Source organism: Belonocnema kinseyi, chromosome 10 (genome assembly GCF_010883055.1).
Source record: "Belonocnema kinseyi isolate 2016_QV_RU_SX_M_011 chromosome 10, B_treatae_v1, whole genome shotgun sequence".
Taxonomy (NCBI): domain Eukaryota; kingdom Metazoa; phylum Arthropoda; class Insecta; order Hymenoptera; family Cynipidae; genus Belonocnema; species Belonocnema kinseyi.
The window spans coordinates 33,459,710-33,479,645 of record NC_046666.1 but is presented as its reverse complement, the minus strand read 5'-3'; the positions used below and the strand labels follow the sequence as shown (position 1 = coordinate 33,479,645).

The 19,936-nt window shown below is 26.7% G+C and overlaps 1 protein-coding gene across 2 annotated transcripts in view; it reads right to left on the bottom strand.

The window, feature by feature from the left end:
* Positions 1-3,045: 3,045 nt before the first annotated feature.
* The window catches only part of LOC117181518, a 65,104-nt gene continuing 48,213 nt past the window's right edge, over positions 3,046-19,936 (bottom strand). For both annotated transcript variants that reach the window (XM_033374284.1, XM_033374283.1), the window contains exon 2: positions 3,046-4,784. In XM_033374284.1, coding sequence (XP_033230175.1) covers positions 3,074-4,784 — 1,711 coding nt within the window. In that variant the 3' untranslated portion in view covers positions 3,046-3,073. The remainder of the gene's footprint in view (positions 4,785-19,936) is intronic.

The following is a 19,936-nucleotide window of genomic DNA, read 5'->3' as shown; positions in this document are numbered from 1 at the left end:
AGTTAACAATAACCATTGTTATGAATAATTTTCGTGACGAAATATTCAAATGTAAGGTTTTATCAAAATTTTTCTTTTCTTTAATTGCTACTATAGCTACGGATATTCCTAAAAAATGTATCTTTGATCATATTTAGTGGAATATAAGAACTCACATGTTTATAAACAATTTACTTTTAAAACTTTAAAAACAATTTATTTTAAGGAATACCTGAAGTCGTTGTGGCCATTGAAGGAAATTATAATTTGAAAAATCTCAAATTCTAATATTTTGACACAAAAATTGTTTATCACAGTGGTTATTATAAACTTTAGAATTTGTTTTTGTAATTAAATGTCATTCCTACATTAATGGGAAGCACTTTTAGCAAAAAAAAAATTTTTCACCAATAATAAGACTTTGTTCATACTTTGACTGGAAAAATTATTAATAAAAAAAATAAAGGAGACAAAGTTACGGAGAGTCAAGATCTATAGAATTTAATGATCTTTAATTTAAAACAGAAAAATTCAAAATCGTAAGAAAGTTGAAGGCTTTGGACATTTTTGAATGAAAAAAGTGCATTTCCTCCAACTGTGCGTCATGAGTACAGTACGTTTGTTTATAGATTTTAATAGCTTATAGTTTGTTTATTTTAGAAATGAGTTTTGCAATAATATAATTAACTATTTAATTCAAAATCTCCTTTAAATAACAAATTTTTAATAAAATTATTAGGGGCTGAATGCAGCGAGCAAAAAGCTTTCAAGATTAAGAAAAAAATAAATTATTGAACTGTATAAATGTATATATGATGTTTGGTTCAATTTAAATAAATATATACATTATATTAAATCCATTTTCTCATTTTTATCATTCGTGTCATTGACTTTTTTCCAAATAATTCCCTCAAAAATTTTAATTACAATTACCACTACTCTTTAAAAATATTTCCTTCAAAATTTGAAATTTTTAATATTTTAAAGGAACAAAGATTCTTTACTTTGCAACTTAAGTTGTAGTCTAACATATTCTAATTATTATTATATTTATATTGGATATAAGTAATATATCTTTCATTAATTTTTCTGATCATGTATATGTTTGAAATATTTTTATCATTGAGGTCTTAAATATTATTAATTTTTTCATTAGGTACATTAATAATTTCAACAATAAATAATTTTGTTTAACTTTAACAAATAATAAAATAAATAATACCCGTATTGAAATTCAAATGGGGAACTATTCTGGTTCCCGACAATTCGACCCCACTTAAAGTCGGGGGCTAGCCGGGTCATCTGACTAGCCCCCGACCAGTAGCGTCACGGTAGCTTAGTCGGGGGCTAGTCAGGTGACCCGACTTATCATAGTCGGTGCCTGATCGGTTACTAGTAGGGGTCAAATGATTATACATCCGCGTAGAATATTAACCAAACTTCCCAAAATTTGTGAAACATTCCCTAAAAGTTTGTCAAAATACTTTTTATTTACGGAAATCCCCATAAACTTTTTTGAAATATTTTAAAGTGCTCAAATTTACCCAAGATTTAATGGGGAACATATTCTACGCTTAAAAATGCATAAATTTATGTAACTAAAATTTCCCAAAATTTGTGGTTTATTAATTTAAAATAAAAACTTCAGCTGGAACGCAGCAATGGAAGAGCTTCGCTCTGAAGGAACCGCCATGTTGGGCACGGTAGTCTCTGCTCCAGGTAATTATGCTTCGTTACGAGTGGATTACTGTCTTGAACACTCGACGCGTCATTTCTGTTGCGCGAGAGGCGACCCGCGCGCTCTTGCGGATTTTCTTTAAAGCTACCAGTCCAGAACCGCAAGACTCAAATGAAGGTTCCTAGAAATTCGCAAATTTTCTAAAAAATACTACAAAAAAAATAAGATTATGTCTTTTTGAATATTTTTATCGTTGTTTTTATAAAAAGTTGATTTTCGTACAAAATTATTAACTTAATAATTATTCATTAAGTATATTTGAGATGAATTTAACATTAATCAATCTTTACTCCAAAAACCGATGTAAGATTATTGTTAAATATATTCTTAGTGTTTTAGAATAAAAGAATCACCACGCTTTTTTAGATATTACCTCATTTGATAAGACCTCGCCGAAAACTCAAACATAAGAATAACCCGACCAGAGCCCCACTAGCTCCCGCCCTGAGCCTGAAGATTACCCGCATGGAAATTTGTGAACAAAAAGGCTCGACTAGCCCTTGACCAACCACCGACCAGACCCCGACTGAAATTTTGACAACAAAAAGCCCAACTAGTCACCGATTAGTACCCGACTGGGTACTTTGTCAAAATTAATAACCCGACTAGCCCTCGATTAGTGCCCGACTTGTAATAGGGCCAAATGGGGTTATTTCCACACGAGTATGAGCAAAATAAATCACAAAAATATAAAGTTCGAGCTGCTTTCAAAATGTATCTCAAAATTAAATTTTACTTATATTAAACTACATATTTTCATGACTTTTTCTTTTTTTAAATAATTAGTAATAGTTACTCTTATTTTTTCATACATTCATTTTTGTTTATTTCCAAACAGCATCAAGTTTTTAATTATTTTTGCTTTTTCTCAATGCAATTGAATGAAAAAGACAGACTTACTATTTGTGGTGCCATCTGTTGGCTTAGTTTGACCGACATTTCCCCTCCGGATCATAAGAAGGCAGGGAATTGCCTTCTATAATAAAAAAATTACATATCTACGTCATTTTTTCATATTTACATTCAAAACAAATAAAAAAATATTCATTTTTAACCAAAAGTCCATTTTTAAACACGAAAGACAAATTTTAAACAAACAAAAAAGTTTAATTAAAAAAAAGTAGTGTAATTTTATAAAAAAAATGAATTTTTAAACAACAAAATTATATTTATATCAAAATGGTTGAATTTTCCACCAAAAAGACAGAAAAAATATATAAACACTCTGAGTTTGACATGATTTTTCTAAAAACTCCCTATCTTTTGGTGAATAATAGACGCAGAAAAACACTAATTATTCAAAATACTAATTTATTACCTATACAAAAATTATTACTACCTTCGATAATAAAAAAATTACATATCTTCGTCATTTTTTTCATATTTACATTCGAAACAAACCGCAGTAGTTTCCACATGAGCCCTACATGTAAATCTTACACAAGACCTACATCTGATGGTCGTGCAGACATTTCTCGTCCGAGTGCACAAATGACACCTTCCCCGTTTTCTGCTTTCCAAATTCTCTTTTTTCTCCACCGTCTCGACCCTATATTTCGCTAAAACCGCTCTAATTTCGGTCGGAAGCGTCAATATTTTCGCCCTCTCGGAAAGATGATTCTTCATCAAGCTCAGAGCGAGATTCTTCAGGAACTTTTTTCTGATAACGCGACAATCTTCCCGGTTTGATTCATACAAAATTTGCGCATTCACACTGGCAATGTTCAGCAAAGTGAAAAATAAAGCCAAAGGCCATTGGCTCGTGTCTCTATCCACAAAGTAGGCCTTGCACAACATGTCAACCGCATCAACGGCTCCTTTCGACATGTCATAGTGCAGAGCAATCAGCGGCTTCTTCGATTTTTCATCAACAATATTAGCCAGGTTCATCGTTGACAACAATATCACAGATCTGTTTGGTTTTGGCACGTAAGAGACCATAGTCGCATCTTCCCGGAAGCCAAATACTGAAGAACCCACTGCCTTCTTCCGGTTCGGCGAAAATTCGAGAGGAACTTCGGGTTTATTTTTTGAAACCGTCCCGATGGATGTGATCTTTTTCCGCAAAAGAGCCCTCGCCAAGGAATAACTGGTGTACCAAGACCCGATTGTTAAATTCCTGTTGGATCCTTCAACAGGTGCGACTAATCTCTCGACAACATCGGCTGGTCGATTCGACAATTGATAGGGACCATCTGGTTGCTTTGCACAAACCTCGAGGTTACTCGTAAAATATGTGAGGGCATCACACATGACAAAAAGCTTTATTCCACTCGCGAGTTTCTTTCGAATGAGACTCGAACTTTGACCTTGAAAGATGTCTAACTTTTTCACGGTGACGAACTGACCAAGAGTGTAGGAACTCTTACAGTTGGCGATGAAGGAATCGAGAAAAAAGCGTATGGGTGATAACTTGTCTATTTTTCTCTTGCTGGTCTTCTCATCATCGAATCGCAGATGTCGGAGAAGAAATGAGAATCTTTTGTTGCTCATGCATGCCCTGAGCATTGCAATTCCGGTTCCATCGGTTGTCCACAATTCGTAGGCACCTGTATGATTCCCTTTGTTCACCCCAATCAAAAAGAGAAGACCAAAGAGCGCTAAAAGTTCATTTTTCGTCACATTTTGGGCATCTCTGTCCCGTTTGTACTGATTTCGCTTAATGTTGATTTTATGATTTGTGTTTATAACAATACTGTTCAGCATCTTATCATCTATTAATTTTAGGAAGGCATCGATTTCACTAGAAACTTGTATTGCACTGCTCTCTGGTTTTAGAAAATTCGCGCTATTGCTCTCTTGTAGAGTCTGGATGTGATTCTGTTTTTCCCACTTGCAGGATTTGTCTCTGCTGAGGAAATATTCATCGTAAGAACCAAGTTCCAGATTTTCATCTTCGGAATCTGAACTTGCCTCTTGCTCGGAAGGATAATCACAGTCACTTACAGTTTCAGGGTCGGGGTCGAAATCATTTTCCTCGCCGGAACTGACATCTTTGAGGATCTCCTTCTCGTCGGGAATCTCATCCAGAAACTGGGAGATTGGCCGAGGTACTATGAAGGAGGCCCTACAAAAATGATTTTTGTTACATTTTTGATAATTGGGAGAAACTTTTTATATTGAGTAGAATTTGAGGAATTTCTATTTCTTTTCATACATGACAATTAATAATAATCATCTACTAATTCATTCATTCACTCTGGAATGTGTCTACTGAAATCCTGTAAAAAAATTTCCCGAAAATTCCACGTTTTTTCTAGGTACACTTGAATTTTAAACAGAGACATTTTGTTTTTAAAAAAGTTAGTTTTGAAACACAAAAATTACTTTAAGAAATTCATTTTTAACCATTAAGAGTTGAGTTTCAACTTATATAATAACATATTCAACTGAGTTTGTTAGATTTTCTGTTAAACAAATTGTCAATCAAAGAAAAAAAAATTTTAAAAGAAAAGGTTAAATTTTCAGTTGGAAAAATTGATTTTTAACCAAAGAGATGAACTTTCAATTTAAATGATGGAATACTCAACGGAAGTTTCAGCTAAAAAATATAAATTTTCAACCAAAAATGGAAAAGTTAAATTTCTAGTAAACATAATTAGGTTTCAACAACAACAAAAAACGAAATTTCAACGAGAGATAAATTTTTTGACTCAAATTCTATGAAAAAAACGTCCTGGAAATTCGACGTCTTTTCTAGGTACAGTTGATTTTTAAACCGAAACATTTTGTATTAAAAAAGATAAATTTTCAAAACACAAAAATTACTGAAAGAAATTCATTTTTAAACATGAAAAGATTAGTTTCAACTTATATAATGAAATATTCAACTGGTTTTGTTCGATTTTCAGTTAAACAAATTAATTGCCAATGAACGAAAGAAAAACAATTTTAAAAAAATGGGTTAAATTTTCAACCAAGTAATGGGATAGTTAAATTTTCAATCAAAAATATTAGTTTTCTACCAAAAAGACAAATTTAAACTAAAAAAGATACAGTTTCTACTAAAAATTCAATATTTAAATTTTTAGTTGCAATAATTGATTTTTAAAAAATAGATGAAATTTCATTTTAAATGATAGAATAATCAACTGAATTTTCAACTAAAAAATATAAATTTTCGACCAGAAACAAATTTTTGACACAAACTCTGTAAAAAATTTTCCTGAAAATTCCACGTCTTTTCTAGGTACGATTTAATTTTAAACCGAGACATTTTGTTTTGAAAAAGGTCAGTTTTCAAAACACAAACGTTATTTAAAGAAATTCAGTTTTAAACATAAAGAGATGGGGTTTAACTTATATAATAAAATATTCAACTGATTTTGTTAAATTTTCTGTTAAACAAATTGTCAATCAAAGAAAAAAAAACAATTTTCAAAAAAATGGGTTAAATTTTCAATCAAAAATATTAGATTTCTAACAAAAAGACAAACTTTAAACTAAAAAAGATACATTTTCTACTAAAAATTCAATATTTACATTGTCAGTTGCAAAAATTGATTTTTAAAAAATAGAAGAACTTTCATTTTAAATGATAGAATACTCAACTTAATTTTCAACTAAAAAATATAAATTCTCAACTAAAAAATATAAATTTTCAACTAGAAATAAATTTTTTGACACAAATCCTGTAAAAAAATTTCCTGAAAATTCCACGTCCTTTCTAGGTACGGTTTAATTTTAAACCGAGATATTTTGTATTAAAAAAGGTCCATTTTCAAACACACCAAATTTACTGAAAGAAATTCATTTTTAAACATGAAGAGATGAGCTTCAACTTTCACAATGAAATATTCAACTGGATTTTTCAGATTTTCAGTTATACAAATTCATTGTCAATCACAGAAAAAAAAACATTTGAAAAAAACGATTAAATTTTCAACAAAGTAATGGGAGAGTTACATTTGCAATAAAAAATATTAGTTTTCACCAAAAAGACCAATTTTTAACTAAAAAAGATACATTTTCTACTAAAAATTGATTTAAAAAAAAGAGATGAATTTTTTTTACTCAAATCCTGTTAAAAAAATGTCCTGAAAATTCCACGTCTTTTCTAGGTACAGTTAAATTTTAAACCAAGACATTTTGTTTTAAAAACGATCAATTTACAAACACAAAAATTACTTAAAGAAATTCATCTTTAACCATAAAGAGATGAGTTTCAACTTATATAATAAAATATTCAAATGGTTTTGTTAGATTTTCAGTTCAACAAATTAATTGTAAATCAAAGAAAAAAAGGGTTAAACTTTCGACCAAGTAAAGGGATGTTTCAATTTTCAATAAAAAAGATTAGTTTTCTACGAAAAAAAAATTTTGAACTAAAAAAGATACTTTTTCGAATAAAATCTTAATATTTAAATTTTCATTTGCAAACATTTATTTTTAACCAAAGGGATGAACTTTCAATTTAAATGATGGAATACTCAACTAAATTTTCCACTAAAAAATATCAATTTTCAAATAAATACATGAATTTGCAACCAAAAAATATAAATTTTCAACCAAAAATGGAAAAATTAAGTTTTCAGTAAAAACAATTAGTTTTCAGCAACAACAAAAAATCTCTACAAGAGAGGTGGATGTTGAATCCAAAAACACAAATTTATGACAAAATATAAATAAAAAACATTTACATTTTCATGACAAAAAAATTTAATTTATTTCAAAATGGTTGAATTTTCTACCAAAAGTACAAATTTTCAATAAAAGAATTCAATTTTTTACCAGAAAATATGCATTTTCAACAAAATACATTCATTTTCAATAACATAGAAAAAAGAATTTTTAACCAAAAATGAATTTTTTACTAAAATTATAAATATACAACAAACAAAATTATTTTTTATCTTTTTAACTCGAAAATATTAATTTTCGGCTAGCAAGATGAATTTTAAACAGAATAGTTGAAGTTTTAACCTATCCGTCACATTTTTAAACTAAAAAGATGAATATTCAAACAGGGACCAATTTTCAATAAAAGAAATTAATTTTTTACCAAAAAAAAAGAATTTAAAAAAAATTACATGAATTTCCAACTAAAAATCAATAATTCCGTTAAATATTTAAATTTTAAATCTGTTGAGTTTCAAGGATTGTAACTTATGAGGAATTTCTGTTTCTTTTCATAAATCACAGTTAATAATAATAATAATCTACTAATTTATTCATTCACTCTAGAAAGTGTCTACGCAAATCTTGTTAAAAAAATTCTGAAAACTCCACGTTTTTTCGAGGAACAGATGAATTTTAAACACAGAAATTTTGCATTAAAAAAGGTCAATTTATAAAAACAATTCGTTACAGAAATTAATTTTTAACCAAAATGAGATGAACTTTCTATTTATATGATGAAATATTTAAATGGTTTTGTATAATTTTAATTCAATATTTAAATTTTCAGTTGAAAAAATCGATTTTAAATCAACGATATTAACCTTCAATTTAAATTATGGAATACTCGATTGAAAGTTCTACATTTAAAGTTTGAAAAACCAATTTTCATGTTTTTTCCGAAAAAATGTGAATTTTCAATTAATTTGCCGATAGAAAAGTAATAATTTTCAACAATAAAAATTTTTTTTAACAAAATAGTTAAATTTTTAATCAAAGATCAACTTTTAATTAAAATAATGAATCTACGAAAAATATCAAAAATAAGTTTTAACCAAAGAGTCTAACTTTTAACCAAATAATTTAATTTTAGTCTAAAATGATTAATCTTGAACTAGAATGGTTAAATCTTGAAATGGAATAGTTGAATTTTTAACAAAATGATTAACTTTCTACTAAAAAGACAAATATTCCACTAAAAAAGATAAATTTTCAACCAAAAAACAGGGTGTTCATCAAAATAGTTAGATTTTCAACCAAAGAGATAAATTTCCAATTACTAAAATAATGAACCTTCAAGCAAAAAAATTAATTTTTAACTAGAAAGTTAAACTTAAACCTAGTAATTGAATTTTCAACTAAAACTCTGAATTTTCGACTGAAAATATTTGAATTTTTAACCAAAAAGATTAATTTTCAATTATTTTTCAGTTAAATTAATTTTCAGCAAAAAAATCATCATTTTCCACCAAGAAAAATTCATTTTCGACAAAATACTTCAATTTTCATTTAAAGAGATCAACTAAAATTATGAATTTCGAACTGGAATAGTTGCATCTTAAAATAAAATAGTTGAATTTTTAGCCAAGAAGATTAAATTTCTACCAAAAAAGACGAATTTTCAAAAAAATACATTAATTTTCAACTAAAGAGATGAAATTTTAACTAAAATGATGGAACATTTGACTAAAATTGTTATATTTTCAGTTAAAAAAATTAATTTTCAAACAAAAAATAATAATATTCTACAAATTAGTTACATTTTCAACCAAACAAATGAATTTTCAATGAAAATTATGAATCTTCAAACAAACAAAAATTCATTTTTAGTAGATGATTTCAGTTTTTAACAAAAATTAGCTTGCAAAAAAACTAAATTTTAACAAAATAGTTATTTCATTATAAATCAGACAAGCCCTGGAAAAACCTCCCTGACATTTCCAAGTATTTCCTTTCAAAATTTATAAAGCTTCGAAATTTTTCGAAATCTTTGAAAATGTACATTCTGTTTAAAATTATTTTTAATCTTTTCGAAACTTCTAAGCCTTCTCAATATCTTTTTAAATGATTCTAAATTCCCCAAAAATCTATTTTAAATTCTGCAAAATTTAAACAAAAATCCCTCAAAATATTCCAGACTCTTTTTTATACAAGTTTGGAAATCTGTTAAATACTTTTCATAATTATTCGAATTTTTGAAGAATTTGAGCTTTTAAATATTTTTAAAATTTTCTTTAAAAATAATTTTGCAAAATGATAAATCAATTTAAATTTTTCTAGGAATCTTAAGAACATTTTTTTATTCTCTTGGAACCTTTCAAGATTTTTAAAAAGCTTCAAATTTGTTTAAAATCTTTTCAAGTTTAAAATTAATTTTGAATGATCTTAAAACTATGAAATATCCCTTAAAATGTACTCGATTTTTTTCTAAAATTCTTTAATCCTACAAAATTTAATTCAAGTAGTTTAATTTAATTCAAATTTCACAATTTTGCAGTTTCAACCTTAAATTATTTGAATATCAGGACAATTTCACTATTAAATCTTTCAAAATTTCGTATTGAAAATTTTGATAGTCAGCCATAAATTTATTAATTTTAGATTTGAATATCCTAAATAGTTTGTTTTCAATTTGTCTGTTTTTTTTTAATTCTTCGAAATCGTAAAAGATCAAATTGAAAAACTTGATTGATGAAAATTTTTCAGTTTCAAGAATTACGAAATCAAACAATTATGTTTAATTAAATTCCTCCAGAATAAATTCAAAATTATGAATTATTATTTAAAGTGTGTGAAAAACTCTTAATATTTACATTTTTTTAGTACAGGATTTTTTAAATTAATTTTGCTTTTAATGTTAGGAAATAAAAATGTCGTACTAGTATCAATTATATAAAACAAATTAAAATTTGAAAAACTTTATTGGTGATTTTTTTAGTTTGGTGTGTTTGAATTTTTAAAATTAATTTTTTAAAACATTTTAGCAATAAATTTATTTTATTCCATCAAGTTTCTTCATTGCATCACAGAGAGAAGGCTGAGTAAACGATTATGGTGCCCAGAATAGCGAAATAATTTGGCAAGGGCCTCAAAGACGTTCTTGAATATTTAAGTGTCTTATAATAGCAATTCAAATTTATAACAAATTTAATTTTTTCAGGGTGTCTACTTACATCCTGGAAAAAAATTCCTTGATAATTTCAGATTTTTTTCCTGGTATAATTTTTTATAGTTTAAATATTTCGAAATGTTTTAAATAATGGACTCGGAATATTTCTTAAGTTATATAATAAAATATTTTTAAATACATAAGCACCATCGATTAATTAAATAATACTACAACTATAATTAATGATTTTTTACTTTGTTTCTAAGGTCCATGAATTTTAATAATAATTCAAAAATATCCTTCTTTTATCTTCTTAAGTTTTGAATCAAATAGTTGAATCTTCAACCAAAAAGATTAATTTTCTACCAAAAAAGACGATTTTTCAACAAAATATATTCATTCGCGACCAAATAGTATTTAAAATATGTTTTAAGTCAATTTTCAAACAAGTAGTTCAATTAAAAAAAAATTACCTTTTAAACCAAAATGGAAAAATGAAGTTTTCAGTTAAAAAATTTAATTTTTCACACAAAAAAACAACCAATTTTCAACTGAAATGAAGAATCATCAACTATAATAGATGAATTTTAAACAAAAAGGTGAATTTTTAATAAAAGAAATTAACTTTCAATCAAACAGTTTCATTAAAAAAAATGAAGAATTTTCCATTGAAATGATTGATAATTAAGTGGATTACTTAACTTTTGTACCAAAAAGATGAATTTTTAAACAACAGATTAATTTTCTACACAAAAAAAAGATTTCTCAACAAAATACATGAATTCTGAACCAAATAATTGAATTTTATAACTAAAAAAAAATAAATTTTTAAGAAAATAGTCGAATTTTTAATAAAAAAAGACTAAAGGATTTATAACAAAAATAATTAATAATCAACTGGAATATTTGAGTTTTCTGCAAAAATAAATACATTTTCAAACAAGAAGATGAATTATTTACTGAAAAATAAGACTTTTTAACAAAAAATATACTTTTTTAACGAAATAATTAAATGCTCGAAGAAATAGTTTAATTTTTAAATGAAAAAGACAAATTTTCAAGAAAATTTGTGTGATTTTAGCTAAAAAAATCAATTTACAATCAAATATGATATACTTTAATTTTCAATTAAAAAACATTAATTTCCGCACAAAATTTCAAACTAAAGTGATGAGTTTTCAACTGAAAGTATCAATCTTTAACTGGAATAAATGAATTTTCAACTAAAATTTAATTTAAAAAAAAATTAATTTTCAATCAAGGAAATATATTTTCAAATTATTTAAAAACAGCTGAATTTAACAAACAAACAAAAATATTTTTCAACAAATATATACATTTTTAACTAAATAATTTCAAGTTTAACTAAATAGTTGAATTTTTAACTAAAAAAGACATTTTTCCAACAAACAAAAAAATTGGTGAAGTTTGAGCTAAAAAAATCAATTTATAATAGAAAATTGAATAGTTTAATTTTCAATTGAAAAAATTTAATTCACAAGAAAAAATTTCAAACTAAAATGATGAATTTTCAAATAATATTATATATCTTCAACTGGAATAGTTAAATTAAGAAAAAAATAATATATGAATTCTCAACTAAAATCATGAATCTTTAACAGGAATTAGATGGATTTTCAACCAAAACGAATAATTTTTAACCATGAAGATTCATTCCCATAAAAAAATATGAATTTTTAATTAAAAAAGATTAAACTTCAGCCGAAAATTGAATATTTAAATTTTCAATTTAAAAAAATTAATCTTCAATCCAGGAAATATATTTTCAACTAAAAGCTCCAATATGCAAATGAAATAATGAAATTTTTAGTTCACAAAAAAATAATAAATTTTCAGACAAAAAAAAAATGTCAACGAAATAGTTCAAGTTTCAACTGGAATAGTTAAATTTTCAGTTTAAAATATTCATTTTCTACCAAAGAATTTTCAATTAAAATAATGAGTCTTCAACCAAAAAATATTTTAAATTTATTCAAAAACAGCTGAGGTTAACAAACAAAAAAAAGACTTTTCAACAAAATAGATAAATTTCTAACTAAATAATTTAATGTTTGACGAAATAGTAGTTTTTTTAAATTCTAAAACAGACAAATTTTCAACAAACAAAAAATAGGTGAAATTTGAGCTAAATAATCAATTTCTAATACAAAATGGAATAGTTTAATTTTCAATTAAAAAACTTTAATTCCCGAAAAAAAATTTTAAATTGGAATTATGAATATTCAACTAAAATTAGTTGGACTTTAAACCAAAAAGAATGGTTTTTAAAGCAAGAAGATTAATGTTCATAAAAAATATGAATTTTCATTCAAAAAGATCAATTCTCAGCCAAAATTGAATATTTAAATTTTCAATTAAAAAAAAATTAATTTTCAATAAATGAAATACATTTTCAACTATAAGATAAAATATGCAAATTAAGTAAAGAAATTTTTAGTTAAAAAATAATAAAATTTCAGCCCAACATAAAAATTTCAACGGAATAGTTCAAGTTTCAACTGGAATAGATAATTTTTCAAATAAAAATAAATAATTTTCTGCCAGAGAATTTTCAATTAAAATAATGAATCTTCTACCAAAAAAATATTTTAAATTTATTCGAAAACGGCTGAATTTAACAAACAAAAAAAAAGACTTTTCAACATGAGCAGAATTTTTAAGCAAAAGGATTCATTTTTTATACAAAAAAAAGAAGATTTTTGAACAAAATACGTAAATTCCCAAGCAGAATAGTTTAATTTTAAACAAAAAAAAAATCAACTTTCAATTTAAAAAAGTAGTTACATTTTCAAAGAAAGTGATGAACTTTTAAATAAAATAACGAATCTAACTTGAATTATATTTTCAAATAAAAAAAATATGCAGTTTGAACTAAAAAGATTAATTTCTACGAAAAAATACGAATTTTAAACAAAAAAGATAACTTTTTAATGAAAAATTGAATAGTAAGTTTTTCAGTTAAAATAAAAGTTCAAACCAACAATTAAATCCAAAGTGATACATTTTTAAATAAAATTATTAACCTAACTAGAATAATTTAATTTTTAACAAAAAGATAAATTTTCAACTTAAAAAAAATATAACTTTTTAACTAAAAATTAAAGAAAAAGGTAAATTTGTAGTTCGGAATATTAATTTTCAACGAGAGATGAATTTTCAAACAAAAATATTAATTTTTAACAAAAGTGTTTAACTTTCAACCAAGTAATAAAATTTTTATTCCAAAAAAGATTAATTCAGAACAAAAAATGTAGTATTTGAACATTCAACCAAAAAAAATTTTAATTTTTAGCAAAATTTCTGCATTTTTAACCAAAAAAATTAAATTTCTTTCAAAAGATACGAATTTTCAAACCGAAAGAGATGAATTTTTAAACAAAAAGACGAATTTTCTACGAAAAATTTAAATTATCAACTAAGAAGATTAATTTTCTACCAAAAGAAACGAATTTTCAATTTATAAAATTATATACTTTTTTACAAAATTACAGTTACATTTTCAGTTAAAAAATTAGTTAATAAATAACAACAGAAAATTGTCAAGAAAATAGTTATTTCAGCCAAGTAGATTAATTTTCTACCAAAAGGAAGGAAGTTTCTACAAAATGCATAAATTTTGAACAAGATACTTCAATTTTTATCTAAAAATATAATAGTTAAATTCTCAATTAAAAAAATTAATTAAAAAAAAATTTTCAACAAAATAGTTAATTACAGTAATATAAAGCTACTTTTACATTTTTTTAATTAGACAAGCTCTCGCAGAAAATTTCCTGATAAAAAAAAATTTCCTGACACTTTCAGGGTTTTCCAGATATATAAAAATGTCCTGACAATTCTAGGGTTTCCCTTCAATTCTTTTTTTAATTGATGAAAACTAAATGGAATTTTTTAAATACCCTACAATCTTTGACATTTTTTTAAATCACATTAAATAAAAACAAATTATAAAATCATAATTCTTTCAAAATTATACGTATTTTAACAACTTTATAAAATATTTTAAAGGTTACATTTGCAAACTTAATTTTTATTGTCGGTATCAAATTTGCATCGCAACAAGATCTCAAATGCAATCTCAGCGGAATGTAATGACTATCCTACGGCTATTAAGTTTCGCATTAAGTGATTCATTCTGTGCGTAGAATGTTTTATCATAGCTTGAAACAAAAAATTATTGTGACATCAATAAATAATTTAATCCCTAATTACCTTATTTTTAACGAAGACAGTTTCTTGTCAGTCGCTGGGATTGATAAAAAAATGTATTCTATTTACAACAATTCTATTCTGGGAAGGAAAATTCAACTTAATTACAGGATACATTTACATTATTGCTTACGTAGGTTTCTTCTTAGCATGGCAGTAAATGAAAAAAAGGTTTAAATATTTAAATTTTAAAGCAATGTTGACCGCCGAGAAGCTATAATTTGTTTGTATTTTTACATTTACACCGGAAATAATTTTATTTTTCAATCAATGTTTTTTTGTTAATTGTAAAGTTGTATTTTTTTATTTAATTTTAATGTTTTAAGATTTAAGATTTCAAATTTTTAAATAAAAAAAGTGTTATTACGATTGGAAAAAAAATCCCTGACAATTCCAGGTTTTTTCCGGGTATCTCAAGATTTTTTGAGGCGAGTTTATTATAAATCATTTTGTTTGAGTTTCTAGAAAGTCAATTAATATATTTATAATATATTTTGAAATAAAAAAGATCAGTTTTTCACCACAAATGAAACTGCTAAATTTTAAGTTCTAAAAATTAATTTTCAATTAAACTGGCGAATTTTAAACTAAAATGACGAATCTTTAACTGGAATATTTGAATTTTTAATCAAGTAGGTGAATTTTCAACCAAGAAGATTAATTTTCTGACAAAAAAGACGACTTTTAACAAAATAAATAAATTTTCAACGAAATAATTGCATTTTCAGAGTGTCCGTTTTAATCGACGGTCAATGAAATTTAAAAAATGAAACACTAAAGCTATAAAATTTTCCACTTGAGTTAATAAAAACTGAGCTGCAAATGAAAGCACACAAAGTGGAACTGTTCAATATTGAACTTTTAAAATTGAAATTTGAAAGTATTTAATTTAAAAATGTTGTATTCAAATGTTCGATAATTTATGCGTATAAAATTAAAGGTACTAACATTTTTCAGTTTAAAAAAATATAAATCCACGTTATCATTTTCAATGCTCTAAATTACAAAATTAATCTATGAACTTCAAAATTTTCAAAATTATATAATTTTAAGCAGTTATAAGCTAGAAACATTAAACATTGAAAAATTGAACAAATTTTAACTGAACACTTCTTGAATTGGAAATTCAATTATTTTCTGTTTAAATAGTTTAAACATCCTTGGAAGGCTTCAAAATTTTATTTCAAATCTTCAGAAATCTAGAAGTTGTTTTAAATTTGTTTTAAATTTTAAATTATTTTGGAATATTTTCAGATACTCTAAATATCTGTCAAAATTAATTGAATTTTTTTTTACAATTGTCAGAAAATCCTGTACATTTTAGAAAATTTATTTACATTTTGGATCTATAAATAACAATAGAACATTTATTATTTGTAGGCGAAAATTGAGTAATTTTAAGAGATATCTAGAAGTATTTTGAAAAAGTATTTTAAGAGAATATTTAAAAAGTTTTTCAACGATTTAAACAAAATTTTAAAAAAAGATTCTAGAAGATTTTGAGAAAACTTTCTAAAACTTTCATAATAATTTTATTTTTTTTAAACTCCTTAATATCTCTTAAAATTACTCAAATTTTTTCTACAAACACTTCAGTTAAAGATTCTTTACTTTTAAATATTCGGTTTCAATTTACTTGTCTTAAATAAAAATACAAATACTGCTAAATATTCAATAATTCATTTTTTTTAAATAAAAATTTCAAATTAAGTGGATTAAAAATTGAATATTTTAGCCTGAATATAATGTTTATAAACTTTCAGTCACACGTGCACATTTGTCTAACGACTAAGACTTTCAAATTGAAACCGTTTAAGTTTTAACGTTAAAATCTGGAAATTCTTAAATTTTGAACTGAGTTAAAAAAATTTATTTATTTATTTATTAAATAAAATGTTTTTTGTCCAAAAGCTTAAAAATAAACATTTTAAATGGAAAATTTTTAAAATAAACAAATTTTGAATTACGGATTGTAAGCTAAATAAAAGCATAATTGAAAACATAACAATTCAAATAATTATTTTTAAACTGTGGAAATCGAACGTAGATAGATTTTTCTTTTACAAATTTGTAAAATTCCCGGCCAAACAAAAAAATCACTGTCATTTCCCGGTTTTTGCTGGTCTCAAAAAATTCCCGTTCATTTCCCAGTTTCCCGGTCCAGCGGCCACCCTGATTTTCAATCAAATAGTTGAATTTTGAACTAAAAAGTAATAATTATCAACCAAGAAGATTCATTTTCTACGAAAAAAGAGGCTTTTCAACCAAAATAAATGAATTTTCAATTAAATATTTGAATTTTTAATGAAATAGTTGAATTTTGAACCAAAACGTATCAATTTTCAACCATAAATCGAATAGGAGGTCAGAAAGGAATTAAGAAAGTGGAGAAAAGAAAAAAGTAATGGGGAAGAATATAGGAAAAAAAAGAAAAAGTATACTGAGTTGTGTTCTCAAAAGAAAGAGGAAGAAAATAAAAGGTTTGAGGAAGAGGCGGAGAAAGCTAGGACGGAAGAAGAGGTATGGAAGGTAGTAAATAGAGAAAGAAAAAGAAGAAAAAGAGTAAACCAAGATATTGAAATGATAGATTGGAAGAAATATTTTTTGGAATTACTAGGAGGAGTAGAGAGAAAAGTTGTAAAGGGAGGAAAATATGGTAGAGGAAGAGATGAGGAAGAGGAAATTTCAAGGGAAGAAATAGTTAAAGTTTTAGGAATAATGAAGGATGGAAAGGCACCTGGTATAGATGAGATTCCAAATGAAGCATGAAAATATGGAGGGGAGGAACTAGAGGAATGGGCATGGATAATGTGTAATAGAGTATGGAGAGGAGAGGGGTGACCAGAGTTATGGAAAGAAGGAGTAGTTATACCAATAGTAAAGAAAGGCAAGGGAGAGGAGGTTTAAGATTATAAGGGGGGGGGGGGGTAACGTTGATGCCAACACTGTATAAAGTATATGTAACTATTTTGTCGGAGAGATTGAAGATAGAAGATGAAGAAAAAAAAATCGAGTCACCAAATCAGACAGGGTTTAGAAAAGGAATAGGGGTAATGGACAACATATATGTGCGGAACTATCTAGTAAATAAGAGAATTAAAAAGGAAAAAGGGGTAATGATAACAATGGTCGTGGACTTAAAGGGGGCGTTTGACTCATTAAACCGAGGAGAAATAGAAAAAGTTATTATAAAAAAAGGGATAAGAGAGGGATTAATAAAGAGAGTATCAGAAATTTTTAGAGAGACAAGAAGCAGGGTAATGGTAGGAGAGCAAGTAGGAGATAGTTTCTGGTTGGTGAGAGGTGTGAGACAAGGGTGTCCTCTGAGCCCACTTCTATTTAATTTATTAATATCGGACTTGGAAGAAGAAATGAGGAGAAAGGGTTGGGGAAGAATTAGAATAGGGAAGAAAAAGATATATACACTGGCGTACGCAGACGACATAGTGTTGATGGCAGAGGATGAAGAAGGGATGGCGGGATTAATTATAGGATTAGAGCAATACTTAGATGGGAAAAAGCTGAATGTAAATGTAGAAAAGACAAAGATAATGAGGTTTAGAAAAGGAGGGGGAAGGAAGAAAGAATGGACAGGGAGATGGAAAGGAATAAAGTTAGAAGAAGTCAAAGAGTATAAATATTTGGGATATATCTTGCAAACGAATAGAGATCATACAGCTCATATAAGAGAAAGGATAAAAAAAGCAGCAGGGGTAATGAAACAGATATGAGGAATAGGAAAAATAAGGTTAAAAAAAATTGGAGAAGGAGAATGTGGTTATTTGATACGCTGGTATGGCCGGTATTAGGTTATGGAGCAGAGGTATGGGGATGGAAAGAAAGGAAAGATATTGAAAGTTTACAAGAAAGGTATATAAGATGGACACTAGGGGCAGACTGGAGGACGCCAGGATATATGGTGAGAGAAGAAGCGCAAAGGGATAAGTTAAGTATTAGAGCGGGAAAGAGGGCATGGAAATTTGAGACGAAGCTGAGGGAGAGAAAGGGAGGGGCGTTGGCGAGAAAGTGTTTGATTGAGGTAGAATAGAGGAGAGGGAGGGCGATCGAATTAACGAGATGGGAAGAAGAAAGGAGGGAGTTCTTTAATGTTAGAGAAATAGAAGATGGGACTGGAGTAAACTATGAAGAATTGTAAAAAAGGGAGAGGGAAAGACAATTAATAGAAATATGGGGGGCGATTGAGGAATGAAAATACAATAAATCGTATAAGATGATAAAAAAGGAAGGGGTGCCAAAGTATTTAGAAAAGAGATGGGGAGAGAGAAGATGGACCAGAATAGCAAGATTTAGACTGGGAAACGAGGTAAGGGAGGGGATGTACTGGGAAAAAGAAGAGAACAGAAAGTGTAGAATATGTAAATGGGAGGAGGAAACATGGGAGCATGTATGGGAAGGATGTAGGAGAGGAATGAAAGATAAAGGAAGCTGGCAAGAAAATGTGGTTAAGATTCTAGGGGAAGGTGGATGAGGAGAAGAATGGATGATGGAGTTGGAGGGTGCTAGAGGAGCGAATGAGGGAGAATGAAAGAATGCACGTGAAAAAGGTAAATAGAGGTATAAAAGGTGAAAGAAAAAGGAAACGGAAGTCGCTTAGATTAGAAGCGTAAAAATTGTAAGTAATGGTAAAGTAAAAGTGAAGTAGACTAAGATGCGTTTGCGTTCTCATGCTCTCTCTTGCTTGCACTTTCGCTTTCGTTCGCTCGCTCACTCGCTTGCTAATGAGTCCTAAATTGCGCTATCGCAGGAAATAGAAATAAGGAACTAGATATAAGACTTTATGTAAATAGTTGTAAATAATTGTATATATAGAAAGGATAAGATTGTAAAAAAATATATATTTAAACGGAAAGATTGTAAGGAATGGAAGTCATGTAAACCATTATGAGACACATTATGAATAAAGAAACTTGGTGAATTTTTAACCAAGAATATCTATTTTCTACCAAAAAAGAGGATTTTCAAGAAAATAAATAAACTTTTAACGAAATAATTTAATTTTGAACTAAAAAAGATCAATTTTCGACCAAAAATGAAATATGTAAATTTTCAGTTGCAAAAATTAATTTTCCACTTTTAAACTATTTTCTGAAAAAGTTTTCTTTATGGTCAAAAATTTAGGTTTTTTTTAGAATTCCAAATTATAAATAGAAAATTGTTTCTTTTGGATTAAAAATTATTCTTGTGGTAGAAATTTAACATTTTTTCGGTAAAAGATAATTATTTTATTACTTATTATATATTAT